We start from the raw sequence: 18,246 nt of genomic DNA on the forward strand, positions 1-18,246 counted from the left end.
GTCATTGGCTCCTTGGAAGAGGGAATGTTTTAAAAGTTAAAGGTGCACTAAAGCATGCACGGCTGCTGGAGAAATATCATAAAAGATATCTTTAATGTGGACACTATGTCATACAGTGAAAAACCACGTACACGGGGCGGCCTCCACCCAGCTGCCACGCTGCCAGCACATCGTCAGCCAGGCAGCCTTAGTCCTGCGGCACAGTCCTCAGCTCCAGGCTCTTACATTCTGCTTAGTAATTATGGCTCAGCAAGCATGCCACCAAATCCTCTGCAGCCAAAGACCGGCAAGCACACACGAGTAAGAGATGCAAGCCTTCTCACCAATAAATACATCTTAACAATGCAATCCACCTCCACCTGAGCGCACCGTTTTCACGTAGGAACTGTCTGTGGAACTAGGGCAAATGCACTGTCTTCACAGTGGAACTCGGGGCGTTTTGTCTAAAAATACAGCATGTTTGGGCAGGATAGAATTTCTGGTTTATTTGCCTTCACCCGAGGGTTGCTGCACACATTCACAGCGGTAACAGACTGCAATTGGGTATTCCAGCTGTGCTTTGCAGCCCCAGCTGTTCTCCTTGGTGAGTGGGTGCCCTTGCTGGCTGGCCCTAGGGCTGTGACTTGAGAGTGACGGGGAGGCTCCTTAGTCCCCATTTTCATCACTGGCTTTCTCAGGGATGACTTCCAGGCTCCGGCGTGGCTTCTGGGCCTCAGAGTTTTCCGTGCCTGGCTTGTTCAGTCCACACGAAACAGCTGCATAGTGGATCTGCTTCAGATTCTCCAGGGTCTCATTCTTAGCATATTTCAAAAGATCCGCTTGTCCCTAGAACAAAACATGCAATTAAACAGCATTAGACAGGCATGGCCACTGCTGGGCTCTCCAGCACAGACATTCTGTGAGTTTGCAAACAGGTATCTGGTCCTCTTGGTACCACACCTGAGGACATCAATTCTAATAAGAATGAGCTGTGTTGTGGTTCCAACACTGCACTCCACAGAGGTCTGCCTTCCAGCACCCCCCACTTAAAGCACGGCCACCTCTCTCTGTGTGGACTGCTCGAATCAGATGGAGACATTCCCTCGTGGGTGGGGAGCTGACAATACTCATGACATCACTGTGCAGGGTACAGTCACCTTTCTAAATACACAGCAAAGCACCCCAGGAAGGAGGGAGACTTCATCTACTCATAGTGTGAGGTTACTGTCGTCATGGGGGAGCCGTGGTGTGGGGACACGGAGCAGATGCCCACACTGCAGTCAGGAAGCAGAGAGCAGACCGGAAGTCAGGCTGGACCATAAAACCTCAAGCCAGCCCTTCACTGATCTTTCTCTAGCAAGGCTCCACTTCCAAAGGTCACACAGCTCTCAGAACAGCAGCACCAGCTAGGGTGTCTTATGGGCGCAGTTCACAGTTAAACTATAACACACAAACATGCAATTCCTTGGGTAGTATAGATTGCTCAACGGTGTAGCTGCCTGCAAATCAGAGGACCCTGGTGATCAGACTTCGAGAGTCTGTCATGCTCCTGTAAGTAACACCAGTAAGTCACTGGTTCATCCAACTGCACTTAGAATCATTTCTTTGGTTCATCACCACCCTGTTTACCAGGAGTGAAGAAGGATTTCTGCATGAAAAACCACGCGGCAGTACCAAATCAGAGAAGCAGGCACACAGTAGTGGGCAGCCCTGTCTGCCCTTCCCCAGACTCACCTGGGGATGACATCTCACACACCTGTACTGTATCAGAACCACGGCACGATCTGTACACTGTCCCTTAGATGTGTGTTACTTTACCTCATGCAGTGAAGACACAGGACTGGCCCAGTGCTACAAAGGTCTCCCATATGCTCCCCATCCTCCCCTACCCCATACAACCTCGCTCTGCCTGATGTGAAATCATCCTGAAGACCGGCCTTTGAAAGGCTGTTGGTGGGCACACAGCAGCCCCCACTGAGCATCTGCCGAGGACACTGCTCTGGACACCTGCTCTTAGTCCACTTTAGGTTCCTGGATGAAGTCTGAGCACCAACCTGATCCAGATGTAGAAAAGGCAGTGACTGAAGAGGGAGTTTGTCTCCCTCGTCACCCCTGGCTCTGGGCTGCCTTGTGCACCTTGGGTACTGAGGAACACTTTCTGTCCTCATTCACACACCCGCAGTACCCTCCACTGAAACACCAGAAATGTCTGTGGCCACTGAAGCCGTCCCTCAGGGACTGTCCCTCAGGGATGGCTGATGGCGCAGCACTTACAGCCCCACTGGGCAGAGGGCTGCCATGGTGCTCCCTGTGGACTCCACACGTCTACTGCCCGTCACTGGCAGCTCCTCCTAGTTACACCCCGGGACTTTTGTTCCTTCTGTACTTTTTCTTTTTGAGACGGGGTTTCATGTGCCCACCCTGGCCTGTAACTCACTATACAGCAGGGGCTGACCGGGGGCCTCACCCTATCTCAACCTCTGGGCTGCTGGGATCCCATCTGCTCCTGGCTTCTTCTTCTTCTTCTCAGTCTCCTCCTCCTCCTCCTCCTCCTCCTCCTCCTCCTCCTCCTCCTCCTCCTCCTCCTCCTCCTCCTCTTCCTCCTCCTCTTCTCCATCTCCACCTCCTCCGGCTCCCAGGTTATCCCACTGTTTCATGATTCTTCCGTAGTTTGCTGTTTACTTGTTTTTCTTTATACTTAGGGCCTCATTTCTCCCTCTTTTTTTTTTTTTAACTGCCCTTAATGTGTATTTCATTTAGAAGAACTCTGTGTAACCAGAGTTTGGGGCAGCTGCAGAAGACAAAGGGGAAAGACCCACCTTGCCTGGTCATCAAGAGACCCATTTTCCAGCCTTACAGAGACATTTAATTAGTAACTATAAATAGGTGTCCCTTCACGAGTTAACCTAGAGGGGCTTCCTCTTTATGACCCCTCTTTGTCATTACACTCATATACTGAAAGTCTACAGTGGGGAGGCCTCTGCATTTTTTTCTTTATTAAGAAATTTTTATTCATTTTACATACCAACCACAGATCCCCCTCTCTTCCCTCCTCCCACTCCCCCTCAGCCTTCCCCTCTCAACCCATTCCCCATCCCCTCCTCTGAAAAGGTAAGGCCTCCCATGGCGAGTCAGCAAAGCCTGTACACTCAGTTGAGGCGGGTCCAAACCCCTCCCCCTGCATCAAGGCTGTGTGAGGCGTCCCACCATAGGCTCCAAAAAGCCAGGGATGGATTCCTGTCTCCACCTCCCTAGCACTGGGATTAAAGGTGTGCATCACCTGTATCACCTGCACCACCACCACCACCACCACCACCACCACCACCACCACCACCACCACCACCACCACCACCACCACCACCAGCGGCCCTCCCCCTCCCTCCCCCGTTTCTCTTTTAGACTGGTTCAATTTTGTGTAGCCCAGGGTGGCCTTGAACTCCTGATCTTCCTGTTTCCTCCTCCCAAGTGCTGGGATTAAAGGTGTGTGCCACCACTGCCTAGTCTATGGTTAACTAGGCTAACTCCACCCTCTGATCTCCAGGCAAGCTTTATTTGTCAGCACACAAACAAAACATCACACAACACCCCCCAGTCCCTCCAGCAGGGGCATCCCATACCACAGTGACCCTAACACATCGGTGTCACCCAAAGCCTGCTGCTAAAGGTAGCATCCATCCTTGGTTCTGTATGGACCTGACAAATGTGAAAAGGCACATACCCATCTGCAGTAGTACGAAGTCGTTTCTTATCTGAGAAGCACGTCCACTCTGTCGACTGTCCTGCACGCTGTCTCCAGCCTGCTCTCTCCATACTCTGACCTTCTCTAGCTAAGCGGCTGGAATGCTGGAGTGAACAGCACTTTCAGGTTGCTGCCATCCACTGAGGACACTGACTTAAGTTCCTCCATGTCCTCCTACAACTTGACAGTACTCTTCTGGTTTTTTTGTTCGTTTGTTGTTTTTTTTTTTTTTTTGCACTGAAATACGGTCCCTACCAAAAGACATCTTGGCTACTTCCACATCTTGACAATTATTTTTAAAAAAATCTACTATAAATGTCTTTGGGCATAATTTCCCAAGTCATTTTAATAAATACTAAGGAGTGTGATTCCTTTATGGTGTTGTTAAAACATGCAGTTTCTTACAAAACGTCAAACTGTTTCCCAAGGCACCGTTCTGACTTCAGCTGGTAGCGGATGGGGTTCTCGCTGTTCTGCCTCCAGCCAGTGTTTGGTGCCGCCACTCACTGCTTCAGTTTTGAATAATACTGAAATCTATAATAACATGATTTTGAGCCTTTTCCTTTGCCTTCTGGACATGTGTTTGGCCTTGTGAAAGCCAGACTGGCTTACTCCTAACTGACACGTGAGAGAACTCCAGATATTTAGAAAGCACCCCTTTAACTGATGTCCTCTGCAAGGATTTTCTTGCAATCTGCGTCTTCCTTTGGCAGGGTCTTTCACCGAACAGTTTTAGTTCTAAGGAAATCAGCCCTACCAGGCCTCTGATGAACTGTATCTAGAGTGGCCTGTCTGTGGATATCATTGTCACACTCAATACTGTTGAGCTTGTCCACTGTCTCCTTTACGGTTCTGTGCTTCCCCTTCAGATCCAGGCTGTTCTGAGTTAGTTCTTGCGAAGGGTGCATCATGTGCCCTGATGCAGCTTTCAGATGTGGCGTTCGGTTGCTCAGGACTAATAGCTGACGAGTCTTTGTTCACTGAGGCACCTCTGCTCAGCCTACTGTGTTCCCTCACTCTGCCTGCAGCTCTGCTAATACCATGTTTCTTGATTACTATAAAACTCAGCAGACTCTGAAGTCAGGTACTGACAACCCCTTCCCCCATATATCATAAAAAGTGATATAACTTTAATTATATCACTACAGGATTTTTCTCCTTAAATGCTGCATTGGCTATTCTGGGTGTTTACATACAGTTTAGAATCAGCTTGTTGGTATCTGAAAAATAAATGGCTGGGATTCTGGTTTGAACTGTGCTGAATTTACAAGTCAAGTTGGAAAGAATCAAGATCTGGCCAACATTGACTCACATCTATGAACACCATGATGGCTAATTTTGGTTGTAACTTGACTACATCTGGAAATCAACTAAAATCCAAGATGCTGGGCACACCTGTGGGCGATGTTCTTAATTAGATTATTTGGAGCAGGAAGACCCACAGTAAATCTGGCCCACCCCTTCTGGACGGAAGAAAGGAACTTTCCTCCTCGAGTACTTGCCCTCACACTCACGGGAAGTCCGTTTACCCTGCTGCTGGGGCATTCCTTCACTGACACGAGAGCTGACTTCTCTGGTATTCTATCCGACTCAAGCCCAGAGGCTCTCCAGGAATCCTCCGGAACTCCAGCACCAGACTGGGACTGGTGAGACTTTGTGGGCCAAACCGTCACCAGGCTCCGGTCCTTTCCAAAGTCCACTGTGGGACTAGCCAGACCTCATCCTGTAAGGAGTCTTTTCATATATATATATATATATAGATCCACCCTGTCCATCCTGTTCCTCTAGAGAACACTAATACCAACACGAAACATCTCTGCATTATTAGTCCTTCTGGATCTTTTGTCAGCATTTTATAGTTTTCCTCACAGAAATTTAATATGTATTTTTCTAAATGGATACTTAAAGATTTTACTTTTGCGGTGCTAATGTAAATAGCAATGTGTGTTTAATTCAAATTCCCCTCTTTGTTGGTGTATAAGAAATGGAGAGATTTTTGTATAGTAACCTTGGAGGCTGCAACTTAAAAAAAAAAAATGGACTTCAGAGTTTCTCACAGTCAGCTTCGGTTGTCACTGTCACACATTGGGAAGAGGAGCCACAGCCGAGGAAAGGTCTCCACCAGACTGGCTTAGGGCACATGTGCAGCATTTCTTCATCACTAACTGACACAGCAGGGCCAAGCCCAGAAGAACGGCGGTTCGGGGCTGTGCTGAGAAACAAGCCGAGCAAGCCAGGAGGGACAGGCCAGCAGCAGCCGCTTCAGTTTCTGCCTCCAGCTCCTGCCCTGGCTTCCCCCATGACAGGCTGTGACCCAGGAACTGAAACCAACCCCTTCCTCCCCCAAGCAGCTTTGGGTAATGGTGTTTATTAGATGTCTTAGTTACTTTTCTATTGCTGTGATAAAACATCACAGATGAAAGCCATTTAGGGAGGAAAGGGTTTATTTCATCTTACAGCTTGTAGTTTATTGTCCAGGGCAGTCAGGGCAGGAACCTGGAGGCAGGAGCTGATGCAGAGGCCACGCAGGAGTGCTGATTACTGGCTTGTTCCCCCTGGCCCGCTGAGCCTGCTTTCATTCGCACCCAGGACCACCAGCCCAGGAGTAGAGCTGCCCACAGGAGCTGGGCCCTCCCACACCATCACCAATGAAGAAAATGCACCCCAGGCCAGTCTGGCGGGGCATTTCTCACCGAGGTGTCCCGTTCCCAGATGACCCCAGTCTGTGTCTAGCTGAAATCAAAACTAACCAGCATATCACAGCAACATCAAACAAACAGAACGCAGGTGCAGGAATTTTCACCTATTCTTTCAGATGATGTGCACAAACAACTATCTCACCACTGAACAAAACCAGGTCTTTCCCCCTTCGCATTATTTGTGCCCTTTCGCTTCCCTTTTTGCCTCACTGCATTAGCTAGGATTTCTACTACAGTGGTGAAAGCTGGTGACGTAATGGCATTGCTGATTCGTGCCAGAGTATCTATCACGTTAGCTGTGGGCTTGTGCAGGTACTCACGCTGGTGTGCATGTCCCTCTCTCTCCACTTCACATCACACAGTAGCGAACACCATGACTGGGTGTTGGATTCCATGCCAAGCATCTGCATCCACTGCCTGACTATGCATTTGTCCTTCTTTAGTCTACTAATGCATGAATTAACTTTTGTAACCTGAGTCAGCTTTGCACAGCCAATATAGATCCCCTTGTTTGTGACATAAATTTTTGCACTTTCACCTATATCCAGTGAAAAATACTGGTTTATAGTTTAGGACTTTCTGTTCCTCGGGTTTGAGTTTTAGGATAACCCTGGCCTTACAGAGTGAGTTTTGGAAGAATATGCTTTTCAAGGAATCAGCCAATTCCCTGTATGTCACCAAGTTTGTGTGCACAGAATGCTTTATGATATTTCTTTGATATCTTAATGTCCATAGGATATGAAGTCCTTTTATTTTACCCAGTAATTTTTGTCATATCTTTTCCCCCCTTAGCCTAGCTAGTGGCTTACTGATTTTATTATTTTTTACTAAACAGCTTTTTGTTTTGTTGACTCATTTACTGTTTTCAGCTCTACTGATTAGTACTTGAATATTACTTTTGCTAATGAAAACCCATTGGTCTTCAGTGAAAATGCCTAGCTGTAATACCCTCTAGGGCTTGAAATGTTCCAGACTGAGCTCTGGACCCGTGTTCCCCCCACAAGCTTCCCTTCAGGAACAGCAAGCCCATTCTCAAAGTCGCTGCTCTAATGTCAGCACTGACTCCTGGGACCGCTGCAGCCCACGCACCTGCAAGCCCAGCTTTCAAATCAGGTTCTTACAGCTTCTCGCCACCCTCACATCCACCGCTGCACTCTAAGCTACTGACATATTTCTCTAACCTTAGGACAGGAATATTCCTTACTCTCTCCCTTCAGCACGACAGTCGGAGAGATTGAACTATGACCCAGTCACAACATGCCTTCTCTTAGCTTAAAACCCTTTAGTGGCTCCCCAGTGGCTGGGAGTGAGGATCAAAGTCCTTGTTTGTGGCTGAGACCTGCCCCACAGCTGGCATTTTACCCCCGACCCCTGCCTTGTTCACTTAGGCCTCACTATTCTAGGCTACTGAAGCCAGCAGGTCCTCTCGGTGCGAGCTTTACATGTGCAGACTGAACTCGAGTCCACTGCCACTCCCTGACCTCCTGATTCAGGTCATGACTCTCAATTTCCCTTTACAGTACTCCCCATCCTGACAACTCCTTCCCAAACCAGAACTCCCACCTCCGGCCCACAGATCTCCCCACCCCTCTGCTGTACACTTCTCAACACGTACGACTACCTGCCATGCTTTGGGCTGGGGCTGAGGGTTTGTTTTGTTGTTTCCTGATCACTGCTGGACCCTCTTAGCCTAGAACATTACCAGTTATATGGTAAGGGATCAGTAAGTATCTGAATGTAAAGTAAAAACATGCAGTTCTTCTTTAGAATATTCAGTTTTGTCTTTCTCTGTGTCTGTACCTATGACAGACACTTCATTCTTAATGTACATTGGAATAAGAAACCTAGGTTTTGTTGTTCTTTGTCAGCCTATATATAGCATGGTGAAAAAGAATTTTAAAAACAAAACCCAAGGCACAGAATAAGGTGTAATAACAGGGTTCTGGGCTGCTTTTGTTTCCCTAATGTAGGTGGGTCATTATGGCATTTGAAACAGATAATCAATCAAACAGATCAACCACTATCCCTGAGGCAGAAAAGGAGCTCAGAGGCAACGCATCTAAGTTTGGGGCAGCTGAACTTGGCCCCGATGCGGTCCTGTGTGGTGTCTGAAATGAACTACCAAGTTCGGCGTTCCAGTGACAAAAGGAGCGATTCTGGAGAAGGCAGTGCTTGCTGAGGCAGACGCACAGGCTGTGTTTCGAAGCCTTTCAGAGCAAGGACTTTAAACCACTGCTGACCGCTCACAGAGGAGAGCTGGTTTTGAAGACTGCGAGCTGGCTTTACAGTGTTTTCAGAGGAAAAACTCAAACCGTGTTCTGTTTCAAACTTACAACTTATTTGTTTTTTTCTATTTGGTTTTCATCTCAAAAGAACTCTAATAAATTTCGGTCCAAATGTTGAAGGTTCTCACTTTGGCACACAAAGTGACCTTTAAAAGATGGCATTGCAAGAATTCTACCAGACTTCACTGATGAACTACAACCAATCCTTAAGCCCTTCAAAGAAAGAAAAGCAGAGGGATTACCCCAAGGTCATCCTGTGCAGCAAGCAATTCTCTACTACACCAGCCAGGGCAAGACACGAAGAACAAAGTGACATCTGGTGAATACAGATGCAAACATCTCCAATAAAATACTAGCACACATCAAGAAGAACATCAACCACGATCCAATTGGCTTTATCCTGGAAATGCAGGGCTGGTTAGAGATGCATAAGCCAATAAATATAATAAATCCTATCAATGAACTTAAAGACAAAATCACATGATCATCTAAAAATGGCTAAGAAATATCTAAAAAAAATTAATCGTCTTAAGCAATTTGGGAAATGAAAATCAAAACAACTTTGAGTGTTCATCTTACCCCAGTCAGAATGCCAAAGATCAGCAAAACAATAGACGAAAAAAATGCTGGAATTCCAAAAATGTTGTGGAAAAAGAGGGGCCCTCATTCACTGTTGGTGAGAATGCAAATTGGTGCAGCCACTCTGGAAATCAGTGTGGAGAATCCTCAAAAAGCTAAAAATAAAACTACCACATGACCCATTTATTTATTCCTTGGTGTATGCCTCAAAGACCTAACACTCTACTCTACAGACAGTTGCCTAGCAATGTTCATTGTCCCCCATTCACAATAGACAGAAAATGGAAACAGCCTACATGTCCTTCAACAGATAAATGGACATGAGGCTACAGTGCATACACACTATAGAACACTGTCCAGTTGTAAGGAAAAAAGAAACTGAAACGTACAAGTGAATGGATGGACCTAGAAATGATTACACTGAGTGTCATAACCTAGACCTACAAAGACAAACAGGGCATGTTCTCGCTCACTGGTGCGTCTTAGCTCCAAATCTTCCTGTGTGATTATACAACATGGAATGAACACAGAACCAGGCCAGTGTGAAGAGACCTCAGATGTTAGGGGCGGAGTTGAGAGGGGACACAGGACACAGGTGGTCAAGCGGGAAACTGGAAACACTAGGATGGGGGACTAATCCAGAGGAGAAGGAGCAGGGGACAAATCACACCTTGTTTGCTTGATGAAGTCTCAACGATCACATGATAGTCTCCAGAAACACATGTATTATATGTTATTTGGGGTAAATATGAAATAACATGACTTCTTAGGGCTTTTCCAAACATTTTTGGCATAATTTGTTCCTCTCCCTAGGGCCTCTAGCAAAGTGCACAAAAACACCCTGCTTTGATCTTCTTGTGCACTGGGAGCTCAGCAGACTGTGGCAATCCTCCTCAATACATCCATTTCCCTGAGATAATTCCAAATTAGGCGCAGGCCTGGACAGCACCCAAGTCCAGGGAAGATAGACTACTACCCAGTTACACTCAGGTCTAGTCCATGTGCTGGCCGCTGCCTGGTGACTAGATCTGTATGCATCTAATTTTCCCACAACAGAACTGGGTTTTATCTATCCTGTAGGTGTCCAAGAGGCCGTGCATTTGTGTCACTCAGGGATGATGGCATGCAGTGTAGTTGCTATGCTATTTCTCATCTGAGTGTCTTCTGCAATATAAACCAGACAACTGCAAAATCCAACACACATCTCACAACAGGACATACAAGTCACGTTGACAGAAGTGGCCTTTCCTATGCTGGTTACACATTTTTACCAGGCAGTCACACCATGATGCCTTCTAGTAAGTATTTTCTGCTCACTGCTTGTAGGAGATGGGAGGCTCATCTACAAAGTGAGAATGCTTCAATTTACTACATCATAGGCATTTAGAACCACAAGCCAGATGCCCAAACCGCCTTTAAGAGCTTAAGAGACAGGAACAGATCAGTGGGTGGCAGGTATCAGGGACATGTAGAGAGAACACAGAGAATGTTTAGAGCACGGAACACAGGTGCAGATCCTGTGTGATACAATGATGGGCACAATCAAAACATGAACTTACACAACTTAAATGTGTACATGGTATGGCTCGGGGGTATAGTGCTTGCCTAGTAGCTGTAAAGCCCCGGGTTCAATCCCAAGAACTGAAAAAAGGCAAAATGATGGGAATGTGTTGTTAGAGATTGTTCAAATCTACTTAAGGCATAACACTGAGTGAATCCTAGTATACACTATGGACTTTGAACAATAATGGCATGTCAGTGTAGACTCCCTGATGACTTCAAAGTCTACCACTCTGGTTGGGGATGCTGCAGGCAACAGACAGGGTGTGGGAAACCTTGAAATCTTCCTCTCAACTTTGCTATGAACTTAAAAAACTGCAATAGAAAATAAAAGACTTTAAAAATGTGGGAACTATTTAATGTTTTCTTTACTTTTTTAAAAGATTTATTTGTATGTGTATGGTATCTGGCCTACAGGTATATCTGTGTGCCATGTGCTAGCAGTATCTGTGGAGGTCAGAAGAGGGTGTCTGACCACCTGGAACTGAAATGACAGATGTTTGTGAGTTGCTACGTGGGTGTTGGGACTCAAAACCAGGTTTCCCGAAGAGTGGTCCATGCTGAGCTATTGCTCCGGCCCTTAGTACATTTCTTTCAGCCACATTGAAACTGGCTCAGAAGGGCTCTCAACTGTAATTATAGGAGTAAGTCTGAAGCCACAAAGCCTACGCTATGTCAGAGACCAAACAGCAAAGGCTTCTGGGAACACTAGCCACCATTTACTGAGTGCCTGCCTTGTGTCAGGTGCTGGAGTCAGCATGGTAAAGACTGCTCATGAGTCTCCCATGTCTGTGGAGACACTCTTCTGCCCCTAGCTGATAGCAAAGAAGCTAATTTTAGACAAATTAGGGACTTTGGCCAAGGTAGAATCTGAACAGCGAATTACACTGAAATACACCTCGCTTTCTATGTGTGTGTCTCATCTTCCTTTCAAGTAAATGTGAGCCCCACCTAAAGAAAGTTGAACCTCATTCACTGAAGCAAATGAAATAGAATTTCCACCATTTCAGAGTGTGGACATTGCGGCATATACATGCCTCCTGTGACTTAAATACTGAAGAGGAAATAGAGACTTCCAGCTCTGGTGTGCTGAATGAACACTGGGTGAATAAAACAGTGGGCTGTGGGAGCTCCGGCTACAGGCTGGAAAGCATCCCTCACCATCCTCTCACGAGGGAGGCTAAAGCCAAGCACAGTACCCAGCGGAAGGCCTCCTATTGGTCAGACCCACTTTCCACTGAAGTCTCACTAAACCTCGAGCTGGAAACAAGATCACTCAAGATCAAGTAATCCACAGCTAGAGCAACAGATACATGAGTTTCTCCAGGTGTGAGAACTGTCCAGATGTGCCCTATGTCTTTCACCCTGTGGCTTTCCCACACAGGCACTCGTGGCTGACAGAGTGAATGTGCATTCCAAGTGACAGGACGCTGCTTGCTGTCTACCCAGTTATGTCCTGTAGTGGATGGCTGTCTGTCTATGGCCATGAAGCCCCGTCCCTAGAGATGCAGCAGGTCTACCTGCCTATGACCTTGAAGTACACGCCCCTGTGGGGCGTGGCCTCTCAGGGACACTAAAGACCTGAGATGTACGTACATAGGCAGTTCCTCTTTGCTCCCTTGTGGTTTTGGATGCTGAGATGGACTAGGCGGAAGAACAGCGTGGGACTGTAACTCTGCTTTCCAAGACCCTACGATCAATCTCCCGTGCTGTAGTGAGTTTCATTCCCGAATATATTCCTTTGCCCTTTAAGCAGACTCCGTGGATTTCTCTCTGTAACACCCTACAGCAGCTCTGCCCCGAGGAAAGAATGAAAACGATACACTGTGTTCCAGCTTATTTCAGCTGTATGGCGTAGTGTCCTGGCTACACAAGGATGGCGGGGTCATCTTTACTCTTGAGTCTTGAGACTCCTGCCCTCACTCTGGGCTCTTAGCTAATCTGTGGTTATCCTCCAACTTACCAAAGCTCTGTATGATTTCAAATTTAAAAAACCAATTTAAATCCAGAAGAAATGCCATTCTCTCGAGAAAGCAATTCCCTCTTTTCTTTGCCTAAGACGGAGGTTACTAGGCGGCATTGTAGAGGAGGTAGTAGGAGCTAGGCCTGGACAGGAGCCGGAAAGGATCCTGGCAGGTCCAAGGAATGTCGGGAATGATGCCTTCCACCCAGCAGCTGCCATGTCCCAGGAAATATCACACCAGAGTCCAGCCATTGTTGGGTACCATTGTATCTGAACTACAATGTTTTCTCTGCTGGCTCCAACTCATTTCCGGTCATGGATCTGTCATGGGAGGGCAGGCTCACCCACGGGCACAGAACAGGCATTCTGGACACAAGTGGGAGGAGTCTTCAGAAGCAGCAGACTGCGGAAGTGAGGGAGGGGTGGCCAGATCAGCTCTGCCCCGCTCAGAGCACTGGGGAAGCGGCAACCCAGGACCCTCCCCTCACACGGGCAGCTCTCCCACCTTCTGTGGGAGCGCCCTCACAGGAGGCGGAGAGTTCCCTCCAGCACATTCTGTGTGATCACACTGCGCAGTGGGAAGGTCCTTGGGCATGTGCCGTGTTTTAAACAGATCAGAAAGAGCAGCCTGCCTAATGATGACCACCACTGTGTGTTATCTTGAGCCACTCTACATTTTCACACACTACTTAAACAGGAAATTAACTTCTAGTCAAGAATAGCTTTCCAGAAAAACTGGCAACATGTGATATCACTGGTAATACAGTAACTAAAACATCTGAGAATTAATACTTAAAGGCAAAAAGAGTCATCCATGGGTCATTACATTAACTTTTGGAAAGACAGTCTTCAAGTTTCTAAGGTAAGTACTGAGCCAAGGGTAAATGAAGAAAATCTAGATTATGTCTGTACAGACACCATCTGGTTTATTGACTTATTTTTGGCAGAAGTCTTATGTTCCTTGAGAGAGTGAGTCTCTAATTGCTTTTGGAGTTTCCTTCCTGTCCTTGTTTCTGAGGGTAGACAGTGCAGGACATGGGGGAAGCAGCTGGGCCTTTCATCTGGTGACAGCCTGGTTTGTAAGCAGCCTGCTTTTGACCCACTGAACATACACAAGCCCCCTGCCCAGCCCTTCAGTGAGATGCCAGCCACAGGAGTGAAGCCTGTTCCTTATGTACAAGGCAGGTAAGCTCCCAACAAAACAAGCCTTCTGAGTGGCCCTGGCCAACACCACATGGGTCAGGAAAAGCTCTCAGCTGACCTCAGCTAATGTACAGAATCGTAGGGGCAGGGGCAAGGGGGAGGCCATCTTAAGCCACTAGTTTTGAGGTCGTTTGTTACATAGCAATAGGAACCTGGAGCAGCCAGTGAAGGTAGCCATCTTTTGGACATAGTGGACCGGGGCTGGGAAGACCAGAGGCCTGCCACTGTGGGATGGCTGGTCTGGAACTAAAAGGCTGGGCTGAGCCAGCAAACACCATAAAAGGCTCACTTATTACAGAGCTCATAAAGAGCATGTCACGGAAGGCCAAGGAGAGGCCAGGAGCTAGCTGGCGAGGAAGAATGTGGACACGCACAGAGCTAAGCTGGCAGAGCCCTGGCCCTAAGGGACACAGACGTTCCGGACCACCAGGGCTTCTGAGGGCCTCCTGGCCCTCTGAGGCAGGAATCCAGTGTTTTGATCAGAGTTCCCTGCAGTCTCTCATGATCTCCTGTGTGTACCAACACCCCCCACCCGTCTCTGTCAGCTAGTCTCGGGGAATTTCTGCTCCTGGTAGCCAGTCACACCAGGACTTTTCCACCATGAGATTCTGCCATCGCTCCTGTGGCACAACTCGGTCCAGGCTGGCCTCACAGTTGGTTTTCCTGCTCCAGTTCCCAAGTGCTGTGATCACAAGCATGTAGCACCACACGACACTTAATTTAACAGGTTCATAAAGCTGATAATAGTTACACTGGAAGCCATAACAATACAGAAAATTCTATCTTACACTCAACCAAACAAGAGAGGGACAGATGTAATGATGGCCTTCTGTGTTCTGTTTATGGAGCTGAGGATAAAATTGGGAAGAGACCAAGACAGAAAGCTAGAGAGTGAACACAAAAACAACGTGGCACCAGAGAGAAGCAGTACCAGATCGTGTCTGAGAGTGGAACCGGACACAGGGCAGCCTGTAATTTAGGGCAGCCACTGAGGCTGGACTCTGAAGCAGGTGGCAGAGGGCGTTCCCGACCGATTGTAAGTGTGGGACATATAGTAAAGGTGGAGGCCATGACGGGTGTGCGACACGTGAAAGGGATGGTGTGTGCTCAGCGGCAGAGCTCGTCTGGCATGGAGAAGGTCCTGCGTTCTCTCCCAGCACCCATTCCATTCCGGCAAGATTAATGGCAAATGCTGTACTTCAGAAAGAGCACAAAGCTTAGAGACATAGCAATATTGCTTACAAATATCATGACATTTAAAACAGATAAAAGATTTTAAACAACTATATGTGCCTTGTGGGACAGTATCAAATCACATACCCATACACACACATCTCCAAGAATCTTAACAAGAAATGTAAGTCATATCAAGGAAGGCTGAGAGTGGGAGAAAGAGCCTTCCAGGGAGAAGCACACCAATTTGTTATCCAATACCAAGTGGTCAGCCCTGAAAACATACACACAAGTAACACTATACGGACTGAGCAAGTTAGAGTTATGTGTTTAGAAATATGTGTGTGTATACACACATATGTTTGTAATAATGATTAATGAAAGAAGGAGCCATGAATTTGAAAGAGAATAAGGAAAAATATATGAGGGTTTGGAGGGAGGAAAGAGAGGGGAAATGATGTAATTATAATATTGAAAGAGAAAAGAAATAATTTTTAAAAAGCTGTTATAGTGGTAGCCTCTAGCAGGAGTTCCCAGCAGTGCTTAGAGCTGTGTGTACAATGGAGTTCTCACATCCACAGATAACTGGACTCCTCAGCCCTCATCAAGGAAACCTCTTTCCTACAGAGACCAACCACTACAGAAGGTTTCAGTGGGGGACAATGGCTAGAGGTCATTCCTATGACACTGTAGCAAAGAATCTGGCTGTTTTCTGCCCATGCCCTGAGAAGTTGTCTGAGGCTAAATTAAAAATTAAGGGACTAACGTGTTTGGCAGAAGAAATTTCAAGACAGAATAATGTTGGGTCTATGGCATTATTATTATTACTGAAAATACTTATGCAGGTCTCTAACAAAAAAGTGCAAGCAGGGCAGAAAGAAATACAAACTACAGTGAGAAAAAGAGCACTAGGGAGCTTACGGTTCCAGCCGAGGTCTGTGCTGGAAGACAGGCTGTAACTACGAAGGACAACAGTGCCTTTAAGATCAGGCCGCTCTGGGGCGGAACAAAGGGAAGACTGTCCTCAGGGCAGGACCCATCCATCTAAATCTCCAGCGAATCCAAGGGAGCCTAGCCATTGTTTGTTCTTAGACAACAACTGCATAGAGCGCGACTGTTAATGTGGTTCGCGGGGCAGCGCCCACCCCAGGCTGGCAGCGCCCACCCCAGGCTGGCAGCGCCCACCCCAGGCTGGCAGCGCCCACCCCAGGCTGGCAGCCAGCTTGGCAGTGCCATCCAAATGGGGTGCTGGGTTCATCCGTGAGGGATGCAAGAGTGAATCAGGTATCGGTTCCTCTTCTCCAGTTTCACAGAGCCTCTCCAGCCAGGCAACACGTGGCAGGGGAACACCTTTGTGAAGGCCCTGGCAGAGCCAGAGGGCCTGAGAGGCCAGCACATGAAGCCGTGAGAGTAAAGCTTGGGATGGCAGAGCTGTGGGGCATCTGCCAGGGAGAGCGGCACACAGGGACGGTCAGAGACAGCAAAGCTGGAGGGTGTGCCCCTGCTGAAGGACATGTGTCACCGAGGGCCGTGTCCCACCTCCAGATTGCTCTTTGTTTCGCATTTGTGGTTGAGGATATGAGCTCCCAGCCTCCTGCTCTGGCCATGCCTGCTTGCTACCTTGCATCCCTGCCGTAATAGACTCATCCTTCTGGAATGGTAAGCAGAATAAATTCTCTAAGTTGCCTTGGTCATGGTATTTTATTATAGCAACAGAAAGGTGAATACGTACCTTTAAGATGGTGATATTCCAGGTAAAGCTCTCCACCGCCTTCTGCAGCTTCCGCTCCTTCAGGCCCTCCTTGGTGCCTATGCTGTGCAAGTGTTCATGGAATTCCATGGCTGAGAGAGAGGAAAAATAAATGGAGGTTATTACTTCGCTCTCCTATGGGAGGTAATGAAGTGGGAACACACATTCCCTAAGTATATCTAGAACAATTCCAAGCTGCACTGGAATTTTATAGATGTGTCTATTTTAGAAGGCGATGAGAGGAAGCAGAGGAGACTCAACACACCAGGAGATGGAGGGTGTCTTTGAGGCCAGGGAATGCTCTCACAGATCTGCAGGTGGTCACTTCCACCTGCTTATTTTGGACAGTCTGCCAACAATTAGAAAAGGAGCTAAGACTGACAGGTGTCTCGAGTCTCAGAGGCAAACATCATCTCTACTGACCCAACACTAGCACAGGAGAGGAACAGGATGCAAGGACATACAGTTCCTGTCAGTAAAGGTCAATCGGTTTTATTTAATGATGTGACCCCTGATAAGGCAAATACACTCCAGGGCAGGCTCCATGCCCAGGAGTAGCTGACCAGCAGAAACTGAATTCAGTTTTATGTGGTAGGAGGAGACGGCTCAAAATTGAGTGAGGGAGAGGGGTGACTCTGGGAGAAGTTAGGGAGTGAATATGATCAAAATATAGATATAATATAAAATACCAGAATTAACAAATATGTTATTTAAAAAGTAAAGAATAAAGATTCAGTAGCAAGACTGTCTATAAGGGAGGTATATGTGACTCATGTATGTGTGTAAACACACACACACACACACAAAAAAAAAAAAAAAAAATCTTGGAGGAAATAACTAGCCACTTCGGAAGTGTTTTCAGGAAAAGAATGACTTTTCCCAGAAAGCAGGGGAGGTATCCAAGGCCAGCTGGTTATTTAAGAATTGGTGTGGGGAGCGTTTTGAAGGGGTGTCACTGGCCAGGGATGGAATGACTGACTACAGGGGAATAAGCAAAGACAACCTATGAGCTATAAACACTGCACACAAAAGAATGACTCTTCCATTATCGTTAGGAGGATCCTTCTGGAGAGACTGTTTGGAAAAACAATTGGGAATAGTCATTGATGACGTCTCCTCTGGAACCCTTTAGGAGATGGAACGTTGGTGGTACTTCTCCCTTTACAGCAAGGAGGTCTGACGGGTAACCTTATGTAGCCTCTTGCTACAGTCAACTAGTGGTGGGATTTTGTATCCACTTTCCAGAATCACTCCCTTCTGGGTTTTTGTCTGATCTGACCTTATGCAAGTATTATGTACGCGGTCAAAACGGCTCT

General features: G+C 47.2%; 1 protein-coding gene across 6 annotated transcripts in view; it reads right to left on the reverse strand.

The window, feature by feature from the left end:
* Positions 1-459: 459 nt before the first annotated feature.
* Plcl2 (phospholipase C like 2) overlaps positions 460-18,246 on the reverse strand; it is a 182,589-nt gene continuing 164,802 nt past the window's right edge. For 5 of the 6 annotated variants that reach the window (XM_076557575.1, XM_076557574.1, XM_076557577.1 and 2 more), the window contains 2 exons: positions 16,913-17,022; positions 460-825 (listed from right to left, as the gene is read on the reverse strand). In XM_076557575.1, coding sequence (XP_076413690.1) covers positions 646-825; positions 16,913-17,022 — 290 coding nt within the window. In that variant the 3' untranslated portion in view covers positions 460-645. The remainder of the gene's footprint in view (positions 826-16,912; positions 17,023-18,246) is intronic. The other variant, XR_013046740.1, reaches the window with a different exon arrangement.

The sequence above is a fragment of the Peromyscus maniculatus genome, chromosome 21 (genome assembly GCF_049852395.1).
Source record: "Peromyscus maniculatus bairdii isolate BWxNUB_F1_BW_parent chromosome 21, HU_Pman_BW_mat_3.1, whole genome shotgun sequence".
Taxonomy (NCBI): domain Eukaryota; kingdom Metazoa; phylum Chordata; class Mammalia; order Rodentia; family Cricetidae; genus Peromyscus; species Peromyscus maniculatus.